The 12,503-nt window shown below is 32.6% G+C and overlaps 1 protein-coding gene across 1 annotated transcript; it reads left to right on the top strand.

Annotated features, from left to right (window-relative positions):
* Window positions 1-1,868: 1,868 nt before the first annotated feature.
* On the top strand, window positions 1,869-7,588 carry LOC133174542 (asialoglycoprotein receptor 1-like). The gene is made up of 4 exons (XM_061309654.1): window positions 1,869-2,595; window positions 5,118-5,197; window positions 6,657-6,750; window positions 7,293-7,588. The coding sequence occupies exons 1-4, from the start codon at window positions 1,869-1,871 to the stop codon at window positions 7,511-7,513; spliced, it is 1,122 nt and encodes a 373-aa protein (XP_061165638.1). The 3' UTR covers window positions 7,514-7,588.
* The last annotated feature ends 4,915 nt before the right edge of the window (window positions 7,589-12,503 follow it).

The following is a 12,503-nucleotide window of genomic DNA, read 5'->3' as shown; positions in this document are numbered from 1 at the left end:
TCTGTCATAGGTTATACTTTGCAAAACAAATTATAGAAGATTTATTCACTATTAATTCACTATTATTCGCACATTATTTCAACCATTGAGACAAAAGAGAAAATATATTTGACGAACTTCATCTTTAAAACCAAATTTTTTAGACAAGTTATCTGGGAAGGAGTTCTGTGTCGGTTAAACTGAATACAATAACAAGGAAAGTTGATACAAAATGAAAAACTACTACAATTTACCAGTATATGGTAAAATAAAAACCGACCTACCCTTTATCTTTTATACACAATTTTTGCAATTTACCTAAACTTATCTTACATTTTGAGCTTGATATCTGTTCGTTATCTCTTAAATTCAATCTATTGCATCTTGCTCCTTGCTCTTTCAAATTAAATCTATTACATCTTGCCTTGTTCCTTGCTCTTTAAAATTCAACCTATAACATCTTGCTCCTTTCTCTTTTAAATTCAATTTATTAAATCTTGCCCTGATCCTTGCTTTTTTAAATTCAATCTATTACATCTTGCCCTGCCCCTTGCTCTTTAAAATTCAGTCCATTACATCTTGCTTTGCTCCTTGCTCTTTTATATTCAATTTATTACATTTTGTCTTGCTCCTTGCTCTTTTAAATTCAATCTATTACATCTTGCCTTGTTCCTTGCTCTTTTAAATTCAATCTATTACATCTTGCCCTGCTCCTTGCTCTTTTTAATTCAATCTGTTACATATTGTTTCTTGCTATTTTAAGTTCAATCTATTGCATCTTACCTTGCTCTTTGCTCTTTTAAATTCAATCTATTACATCTTGCCTTGCTCTTTTAAATTCAGTCGATTACGTCTTGCTTTGCTTCTTGTTCTTTTAAATTCAATCATTTACATCTTGCTCTTTGCTCTTTTAAATTCAATCTATTGCATCTTGCTCCTTGCTCTTTCACGAGATTTAAAATAAAAGAAAAATACTGTACAATGTTTAATACATCTAGACTTCTTAAAAATTATCTTAAAAATGTTGCATGCATTGCTTCAGATGAAGGACAATACATCCGTATATAAAACATAATGTCGTGAAATAGCTCAAAAATTCTACAGCTGTTGACCACAAGCAGATTTTACGTCTGTCTTGATTTAAGCGTCAAAGGTTATTGATTAAGAAAGCACAATTATTCACAACAAACCAGAGTCTCAATATATGATGTTGCTTTTCCGACGATAAAAATAAATTTGGCTATACAGATTTTTTTCTCAAAATACGACACATCTTACAGATAACGCTTGATTTTCATTTCCATCTGAGGCAGTGGTTGGGAATATACCAAAATGTAGTCCTGTACATTGATGTCATTATGTCAATGATGCTGCTTTTGTGCCTATACTTTTTTTTTAATTGTACATTTATGAATTTTTTTAAAAAAAATGCGATAGGGTTATTTAATATTTTTAATAGCGGTAGAAAAGTGCAGGGGAATCTGAACAACATTTGAAATAGCTATCTTTCAAGGACATTATATGAATAAATGTAAGATATAACTTTCAGAGATATCTCTTTCATTTAATATATATGATAAGAGAATTGCATGACTTATCTTTTTTTTTTTCATATCAGAAATAACATGCAAATAAACATCATGTTTGCAAGATAACTTAATGTGTTTTAACTTGGGATGAGGTAAAAAAAAAATTTTGTTCTAGTCTTATCACACGCATTTAAAAAAGGTGACTGGTTTGAGAAGTCTAATCACTCTCAATAACATATTTACGAAACAATTTGGATGATTCTTATCTGATAAAAAAGCAACCTTACTGAATATATAAATTCTCATCTTCAGAAATAGACGCTCATTTATTCATTTCTCAAACAAATGCGTTTGTAGAGAATGAGGGTTATATTAGCAATTCAGTTATTTTTCTCTATTTACAAAACATTTGGACAAGGAACATTTCCCGAAAATGATGCGCTGGAAAAATCGGCATTGTTTCCAAGTACAACATCCAGCAAACAGTTCAGTGTTTTAAGGGAGATCTTAAATCAAGAGAGTTTAGTACGATTCTCAATGGTACAGAAAATCCAGACTTTGGTGATGGATGCCATTGAGAGTAGAAACCTTAGCAAGACTCTTGAAGGAAGGCTTAGTGATGTTAGTAAGGAATTGGAAGCTTTGAAAATAAACGACGAAAGGCTGAAGGAAGAAATTGTAAAGCTTAAGAAAGAAATGAATGCTGAATATATGAGTGGTAATAAAATCATCGATGATTCGAACTTTCAAAGCTATAATGATTCAGAAATACTATTTTTGAAGGGAAAAACTTCAGCTCTTCAGAAGAAAATTAAAGTGCTATCTTTGGAGAATGCAGATATTAAAGAACAGCTGGTGGTTTTGAAAAACAAAGAACTAGAGAGTCTAAGGAATGAAACGTTTACTCTTTATCAGAAATACGATGAAAGAGTAGTGTATGAAAGAAAGACCTCTTATTTAAGCAATCGTCTATTTTTGATTGAAAACGATATACAGAATCTTTCGGTATCATTCAATGAAGCAATAGAAAATATTCGTCAAAATACTGCAGATGTCCAAGAGTTGAAGGAATCTAAGAATTTAACAGGTGAATGGATAATTACAGTTTCTTTTCAAAGGCAATCCATTAACATGGGTATATATGAAAATTATTGATCGGAGTGTTATATCGTTAAAGGTGACATTTATTTTTGTATCATTAAAAATTGCGATATTTATTGTTTATAGTGTATGGCATAATTCTCTAATTCAAAATACACATAGCTATTTATCCATGAATGATAGCATCATAATTATCTCTGATCGTACGTATGCCCAATAACAAATTTCTTGACTGTCAATTAAACTCTTGTGCTAAGGCCTTCCATGCGTTTTGCTTTATTTTATAAAATAGGTTTTGTCGAGTTATTGATTCTATTTTGTTGAAATTTGACCAGAACAGTTATAAATTATATCATTAATTTCCGTTCTTGCATAGAATTGCAGGAATTATTATCTATTATTTATTTCCTTGGCTAATTAAACTCAATCATCTCAAGCATGACCAGTTTAAAGAAAAAAGTTCATTGTAAAATAGAAAGTAAATTAAATGATAACAATATTGATCTCAGCATTAATTCATTTTTTTTGGAAGGAGCAAATAGCCGAAGCTGCAAACAACGTAGGCTTTTAAATGTCACTTAATTGCCATCGCTACTCAGAAGTCGATTACATGTAGCATGCAAGTTTAAGTCCTATATGACCCAGCAATCAAAAAGTTTTGAATTTCAACCATTCAGATTAAGTTCAAGAAAGTAGAAAGCAAATTAGATCAAAATATTCAAGGCACCAACGCTCATCTCAAGATACACTAGAAAAAATTGCTAACGCATCACTGAATATTCTCACATGTAAACGAAATGGCGCGAGTAAATCTAATATGTCATATCCAATTTAGTCAAATTTGCCATTTATTGGTGACAAAACGAGACACTAAATTGGCCGTCTTGCCCAAACCCAAATTTTCTGAAACTGATTGCACACTATTTTAGCACTGATATGATGTTGGATATGTCCGATCAGTGAGGTTGCAACAGCAGTGGTATCACTTTTCTCAAATGATTAAGAGTACAATGTAAAACATAGACATCACCGATTGTTTGGGCATCTGTATCGGCTCCACCACATTTCCAGATGCAACAGATTTGTGGTGCATGTACAATCTTGCACTAGTCGTCTGGTGTAATTTGAATACCGTGGTCACGTTTAGAAGACATCTTTTAGCTTGTTAATCTTGTCGCATTTGTTTCTGGAAAAAACAAAAATCATCGACTTGTTTCTAATATTTTTTTTAAAAAACATTAAAAAGAACACCCTGCAGAAATCCTACTAACTTCACAACCACCTGCCTACATGGTTAAACACCTCATGCAATATCAGCTTTTTCTTGATTTTTTTTCTTCTTTTTTTTTCTCTTTTGTTTGTTTGTTTAATGAATGCAAACACAGGGAAGACTGTTCACGAGAGAAAAAAAGAGACTTATTTTTAAAAAGTATGAGCAGGAATTTCAGGCATTTTCATAATATAGTTACGCTTCATGGGACACTTTATTCATGAATCTGTTTTGGCATTTTAATGAGTTACTTTTAGCCATGTTACACATTCTTGAATTAAACTCTTCATAAACTAGTTATTTTGTCTAGTGTATATGCATTCCTTGAAAAGTACAAATGATTAATTTTTAATAACAAGGTTATTTAAATTTGAAATAAAGTAAGGTTCTTTGATACTCTGATAAGAGAGATAACTCTCACTGGTGAAAATGTATATAATTCCTATCTAAAATTGTCAAATTAAAAGGTCAAATCTATCAAATTTTACCCCGCAAGGTATACTCAAATTGTATGCCTTTTAGTTATGAATTAAGTTTCATTTGAAATATCATGATCGTTAGGGCAAACTTTAATACCTATGAGCATAAGGACAGTAAATCTGCACGAAATGCGAACAGAAACATAGTTTTACTCCTAGGACAGTACACGACAACCCTACAAACAAAGATAACCTGTTAATTTGACACGACATATCAATCTCCAAAAAGAAAATTATTTTTGAAAATGCTAAAAATGCTTTTGAATCTTAATTTCTAATATAGAATATATATAAAATTTGAATATTAATGTAAGGTTATCTTTAAAAAAAAATGTTTGGTTGCCCTATTGAGCTCCCGACCGACGGACAAAAAACGGCCGCACTCAAAACTTTTTTTTTGACTTTCAGGAAACTATTACCTTTTTATTCATTAATAAATACTTTAACTTCGAATTCACGTTTGCAAGTGTTTTTGAATAAAAGAAATTTTTGTGCATTCCTACCTACCCAATTTTTTTATCCTCAGTCCGGAAAGGGCAAGCAAACATATTTTTTTTAAAGATGGCCTAGAATATGTTATATATATATATATATATATATATATATATATATATATATATATATATATATATATATATATATATATATATATATATATATATATATATATATATATATACTTGTAAGAATGTTTTTTTCAACTTTGAAAACATTGCAGACAAATGTTATTATACCTTATCAGATAAGTTTCCTTTGCAGACTGTGAAAAAGGCTGGGTTTCCTACAGAGATTCCTGTTATTTCTTTTCTTCAATAAAAATGAACTTTCATGATGCTGCTGTAAGTATCTCAATATTATTAACCCCATTTTCGTTTTTATATCTTATCCACTTCATTTAAATTGGAACATATTCTTTTAATTCACGAACATGAAACTTAGTCTTCCTCCAAGACTCTAGGTGGGAGAAGAATTTTAGTTCTTAGATTTTGATTGATCAATCTATGTCTTTCCTTAGACGTGGGACAAAATAACCATTATCATACCACATCAGACAATATTTCAGACTTAATTTAACAATCAAGGAGGAAACTTATTGATTTAAATTTTGATTCACCCCGAGATACTGCTATTACTTTGTTTTCTAGACAACAATATGATTTTACTTTGGGCTTGAAAAAAAAATATCTTTAATTCTTCTGAGCAAGGGATTTTCATCACATAACACATATGCATGTACAGTTTATAAAGTATTCTTTAGTTAGTAAGAATTAAAGAATTTAAGAACTACCTGCGGATGTTTGCATATTAATATGACTAAGCATGGAGCTGTTTTTTTAAATATTTACATATACATGTATATTTCCACCCTACCCCCAGGAGGACTATGATTTGAACAATTTAGACTGCACTACTGAGAATGTTTGCATATTATATTATAATATATTATATTAATTATAAACCTGCTGTTGTTCTGAGGAAGATTTTTGAAGACTTTGTATAATAAATCTCCATGTTAAACTTTCATGTCCTACTGTAACCCTAGTCTACCCTCTAAGTCCTGATTTGAAAAAACAAATGAAATGCACTACGTACTGGCTTGCATAACGCAATAAATAAGGTAATTTCCCTACTGTTCTCCGGGAGAAAATATTTAGAAACCATTTCCGTTATAATCTAATGTAAAAAAGCATCTCCTATTGCATCCTATACCCGGCGGCAAACATGAATATACACTATCTGAAGATACATGCCTATTGAAAAGTTTAGATTCTTTTAGATTCTATAATTTCCCACGTTAAACTTTTATTCTTTTTGTGACCTCATCCTACCTCCTCCGAGGCGATGATTTAAAAAGATTTGAATCTTCACTTGAATTTGCTCTATTTCAGAAATCGTTAACAAAAGTTAGATTTTTATGAAATTTTTAAAAGAACACTGATAAATGATCCCAATCTATAGTTGTCTGTCCTTGATTATCGACAATTTGGAAGTGGTCGAGGCCCTTTTCTGAGCAAATCAGAATAACCATCATCAATGAATGCTTCGTGTAAAGTTTGGTTGAAATAGACACAGTGGTATTGTAGAAGTCGAAAATGTTTCAATTGTTAGCCGAAAGACGGACGAACAAACAGATGACAGACAGCAGAGGATCAGAAAAGTTCACTTAAACCTCTTATTCAATACCTATCTTCTAAGAAAATAGAATTGTAAAGTAAAGTACACCATACATTATCTCCTTAGTCATACAGTTTCAAATTTATTTCTGATACAAATACATTAATACTTTCAATTTGGTAGACATATTGTACCAATGCTTTATCTGGTGCATCACTTCTGGAAGATCAAAGTCCAGAGGAAGAAATATGGATCTTTATACAGTTTCGCTCACGAGGTATGTAACAATTGTCAAATATGAAGTCTAAGTGTATGTCTCACAGTAAACGTTATTTGACTTTTAAAGCACACCAAAGGACCACTTGTGTTTTCAAATTTCTTTTTATTTTAATTTAACTTATCAGTTTCTCTAAATGATATTAATATACACAAGATATTTTTGTATAACCAAAGCTAGCCATCTTGCCTGTTGCATGTATGAAAAGTATTTTCCCCGCAGAAAAACAACCACGAAAAAATAAGCTGAAAAACATAGGAAAAGTCAATTGAAATTAAGAAAAAAATAAGGGTCAATGATGTTTTCCTTGATGCTATTTTTTTTTTATTTTTATTTTTATTTTATTTTTTTTTTTTTTTATTTTTTTTTTTTTTTGGTTTTTTTTTTTGGTTTTTTTTTTTTTTTGTTTTGAACATATTTTATTGTCAATATGTCAAAGGGATTGGACACAACCTCTAAAAATTAGATAGTCCTCTCCCAATTACATTTTTTTCTTTGATAGCCATCTGAAGAATTATTTGCACGGTTTGATATTTCCATAGGTCTACAAACTACTTGGCTTGGTATCACTGATATTTTTGAGGAAAAGAAGTTCGTGCGTATGTCCGATGCAAAAGAATTAACACATTTCAACTGGTCTAAAGGGCAGCCTGATAATTATGAAAATAATGAACATTGTGTGGAAATACTTCCTGACGGAAAATGGAATGACCTCAACTGTAGCAGAAGAATTGGGTTCATTTGTAAGCTACACCGCAATTAAAATAAATCAGAGCCAAACAAAATAGTCCAAATGTCTCTAAAAATACGACTCGTCCAATGTACATCTTTCACAAAATATCCAATTTATAAATTAGATGTATTTATATGCCTCGAAATAAAGGAAATATATTTACTCGCACACCTTATGATATGTCGATTTTTTATATTAGGGATGTTTGTCCACTCGATTGTTCTTTAAATGGCCAGGGATTCCAGTAATGTGAGGATATTTAATTATAAGAATACTTGAAACTACTACCATATACATATTCATGTACCTGTGTATGATTTTTAAAAGTCAAAACCCATGATTTATGTAAAATTAGCCAAATGGAGAGAGCGTATAGAAAATGTCTTTGTCGTCCTCGCATCATCGTAGTAGATCAATATTCCTCCCCCCCCCCCCCGAAAAAAAAAAACAAAAAAAAACTGAACAGTACGCATATGATTTAATGCTATGTATAGGCGTATCTATTTAAATGGGCTAAATAAAGTTTATCGATTATGCAGAGAAAGTTTAAACTCACTTTTAATATATGCTTAACGCCTACGACAGACGTAGCCATAACATAATGACATTATTGTTCTCTTAAAAAAAAGATATGCCCTTGCGCCAAAGCTGTTGTGTTGCATTATTTCATTTATTATTTATCATTCAATTATTTCGTTACCCCCCGTTCACACAGAGCTGCGACTTTACGACGATCATCCCGATCAAGCCAGGATCTGAAAAAGTTTTGGATCGGGGCGGATCGGAGCCGATCGGCGTCTAAATCGAGCAATTTGGCAAATTATGGTCTTCATTACTACCGTACTACGATGCCCCTACGTCAATCGCGCTGCTAACACGCTTCTACTACGATGTTACGTAAACCGTTGCCGACCAGCGGCCGCGTTTACTGCGTTTACGCTACGCTGCCGCTACGACATTCAAGATCATACTACGACGCTACGCAGACCTAGGTGACTGTACGACGATATTGCTACGGTGGTGCCGATCATATTACGATTCTATTACGTTTCTAGTACGATTTTGGCGATGATGTATATATATCTTTGTTTTGAAACATATTTTTCTCTTCTGTCCAAACTTTACCACGGGGTTTACGGGGCATTTTCAATTGTAACTGTAACAAGATGTGAAAGTTCGAAGTCTCAACTGCAAATGATAGTCAAGTATAGTGTCACCCTTTACGTGTAGTTGACAGATGATGCTTGGTCAAATATCAGCGCTATAAAAACAAACTGCCGCCTGATAGGTCGTGGTATGATCGGCGTAAGGTCATTATAGGTCTTCGTAGGATCGTCAGGAACGTAGAGAGATCGTAGTGGGAACGTAGTAAGAACGTAGTGGGAGCGTTGTAGGAGCGTATACTTGATAAGTTCCCGACTGTACTACGCTTTTACTGCGTTTTTACCACGATCACGAAGATCTCTCCATGATGCTTCAGCGCTGCTTGTACGATTACGGCGCTTCTACTACGCTCTTTTTACGACTTTACCCCGATTCTTGTTTGCCACGATCCCGCTACGCTTGTTTTGAGCATGTTCAAAATAAGCGTGGCGAGAGCGTAGAGCTCTCCGATCATGAAGACCCTACCGCGATCATACTGCGCTTATAAAGACTCCACTTCGTTTCTCCTGCGATTTGTCACGATCGGCCACGTTTTCGGCCACGCTTTGATCGTAGTAGAAGCGGCGTCTATGTGTGAACGGGGGCTTAGGTAAAAAAGGACTCATTTCCGTAGAATGCCCATTTCAGGCCTTAACTCACTTAAGGGATAAAATTATTTTTCTTACAGTGTACTTCTTTGCTGACAGATTTTTAACAAAAGCATGATACCACATTCCCTATGTCAAGCATAAAATAGGTTATATTTGATCGTTTGTTTCAAATGTTCAGAAATTACAGATAATTATCTATTACATGCAACAATGTTTGTATTTCAGACATAACACTACCATATTAAAGAGAAACTCATTAGGCATAAATTCAAATGTTTAGTTCTTATGTCATCAACGACAAGATAATGCAAGGAATTTATGCCTCATGCTTAAGGAAAAAATACGAGGGTGGAGGTCCTAAGAATGAAATGCATTGACACTGAATTTTCACCTTTTGGTCTTAAGATCTACAGGGGTCTTTCTTCATTTACTGAAACTCATTCCATTAAGGTATGTCATTCGTCAGCTTTTGAGAAAAGTTTAATCAGAACGTCTACGTTCAAAGTTATTTATTACAATTCGATTTTGATAACATACTTGAATTAAACAAAGCAAATTATAAAATATTGAATTTAATAACTGCTCACAAAATTGAAGAGAAACAAGATTTATGGGGGACTATTTCTAGGGGGGGGGATATTTAGAAGAAAATTCTTCACAATTACACAATTTGTTTGATTTAACACCTTGGAACTTTAGCCCTACATATTTTTACCCGGAGAATTTTTTTATTATATGCAAGGAATATTAAATATAGGCTTCAATTAATATTTTTAAAACAAATTTTTAGATTCACTCAACAAACTTTGTCAAAAAATGAAGAAATATGTTTGAAGTAGAGATAAAATTTACATTATTTTTCGTCTGAAAATCGTATATTTTGAACAATATCTCAAAAGTTACATTACTGACCGCAACTTTTTCTTTCACTATTTTAAATCGCACGATACATTTAACCGTTTCACAAGTAAGTCATAAAAAGCTTGATACAAGAAAATTTTTTATTGCCTATCTGGATTTTTAATACCCCTGATATGATATTTTTTCAGTGCAGAAAGATCAAAAATACGTTACGCGCATTAATTTGCAATTTTTTTCAATAGTAAATATTATAAAATCCTTGATATAACTCATTTTGCCAGTGGCATACCTTAAGTTTCATTGTGTAAGCTTTAAGAAAACCCAAGTTATTATCTGTAAAGTACTTTTCGCAGCACATTGATTTCTGACCTTGACAATTTTACCTTTTGACCTCAAAATCAATGAAGTTTTTTTTTTTACTGCATTAGGAATTCGATATAGGAAAGGTCAAAGGAAACTAAAATTATCATATAGAAATCCTGATCTTGGCCATTGACCTTCTGACCTCAAACTCAAGACGGTCTTCTTAAGTTCATAGGAATTTATATTCCGTTTACATTAATTAAAGTTGATTCTTTTTGTCCCTATCTCTTTAATTGTTTTACCATAAAACTGCTGTGAAATTAAGAAGTGTTGGTGAATTTCCTCTCTGAGAAACAGTAGAGACATCTTTAATAATAAAATAGTTTTTGTATTTACTTCAATTCAGGTACGAGAATAATTGCAAAATAATTTGTTCAACTAGCAAGTTTGAGTAAAATGCAGACAGATTGGTGATCAATTCCCATAATCCTTGGTATTATCACCATAACAAGTCGCCAACAAGCTTCTTTCTCTCAGTTTCAAACTTGCAAATTTTAGAAGATTTCACAAAACAAGAATAAATACGGTTGCTAAATTGCTACAAATTGTAAATTGACATACATTTGTAAGTGCTATCAGTATATGGAAGAATGAAATTTGTGCTACCCTGTGTTGTACTAGTTAAAAGATATTATTATATTGTATTTTTTGAATAAGATTTCCTATTATATCATAAACGTAATAAGTTTGACTATAAACCCCGAAGAATGCTGAATCACATCGGAAACAGTTATGTCAAATGCCTGAAACAGTTATATCACCCGACGAAAACAGTTATAACACCCTCTCAATAACTTTCATTTGTTTTTGTGTCACGCATTTGTAGCTCAGGTTCATGATTTAATGACTTCGGTTGCTAATCAAACGTTAACAGCGAAGCGTAATTCTTAACGTTATGAAAGCAATTTTGGATAATTTGCCTAAACTTAAATAATTTTAGACGATTTTCTAATTTTAAAAATGTTATATAACATATACCATATGGCCTCTCGGTTGACTATACCAGAATGTTTGCCCATGGGTGACAGAAAAGACCTGGAGTGTTGTACTTAAGGACCAAGGAATCGTCATATTCGTCCTCTGAAATCATTCTGTGTACTGCAGTGCTAGTTAGACTACTTATAGATCCATATTAGGTTATATATTTAGTATACTGATAGAAAAGCATTGTTGAAAGTAGATAGACTTTCCTGCATGGTCAAAGGAATGATCCATCTACAACTTAACTGCTATGTCCGTGTGGGGATGGGGTGGGGGGTGGGGGTAACATCATCCATCGCTGAAGCCAGTACATTGATAAATTTTGACATTTCACTCAAGTGTAATAAGTTTTTTTTTTCTTGTTTTTAACAAAATGTTTTCCTTATACGCATTTATTTGATAACACAGAACTTTCACTATTAGAAGTTTCGATAAATTTACATCTTGAAGCGAGGTGGAGGGATTATGTCGAAACCGGAAGTGCTTTTGATAAAGCACATACTCGTGGATAAAGCATAGGTTTATCTTATGGGTAGTAGCCACCACCGTATGAGATAAACGTATAATACAGTTTATTTATATTCCCTATATAGTCTACGCGTAGGCAAACGATTTTTAACAACAAATGTTCAATAATAAATTTGAAGCCGTTTTCACCGGAGGGTCAGTGCGCGTGCAGCAGTAATTGTGACGTCACCAACGACATCTCAAATAACGTTGCAAACAATCACATACACAGCCGGAGCAATCCGTGTATCTTATCAGGAAAAACGTTTGTCAAAGCTATCGTCGGATTTTTATCCGAACGTTTCGAGGGAAAATCATGTCTTACACACTACGAAAGAAAACATGGAAGAAGTAACTTGTAATCTGCACAGCACTTTTAAAGCGTACTATGAAGAAATCAACAGAATATAGACGTGCAAAATAGAAACCTATTTAAACTGAATTTATATTTATAAAACTATCATATAATCACTTGACTTTGAATATTAAATGTAATTTAGATAACGTAGTATACCCCACCCTATTGAATTTAGTTTCGGCACCGTATTTGGCAG

This window comes from Saccostrea echinata, unplaced genomic scaffold, assembly GCF_033153115.1.
Source record: "Saccostrea echinata isolate AGI-Se365-2 ecotype Australia unplaced genomic scaffold, CSIRO_AGI_Sech_v1 ptg000058l, whole genome shotgun sequence".
In the NCBI taxonomy this organism is placed as follows: domain Eukaryota; kingdom Metazoa; phylum Mollusca; class Bivalvia; order Ostreida; family Ostreidae; genus Saccostrea; species Saccostrea echinata.
This window is presented reverse-complemented; position numbering and strand designations above follow the sequence as displayed.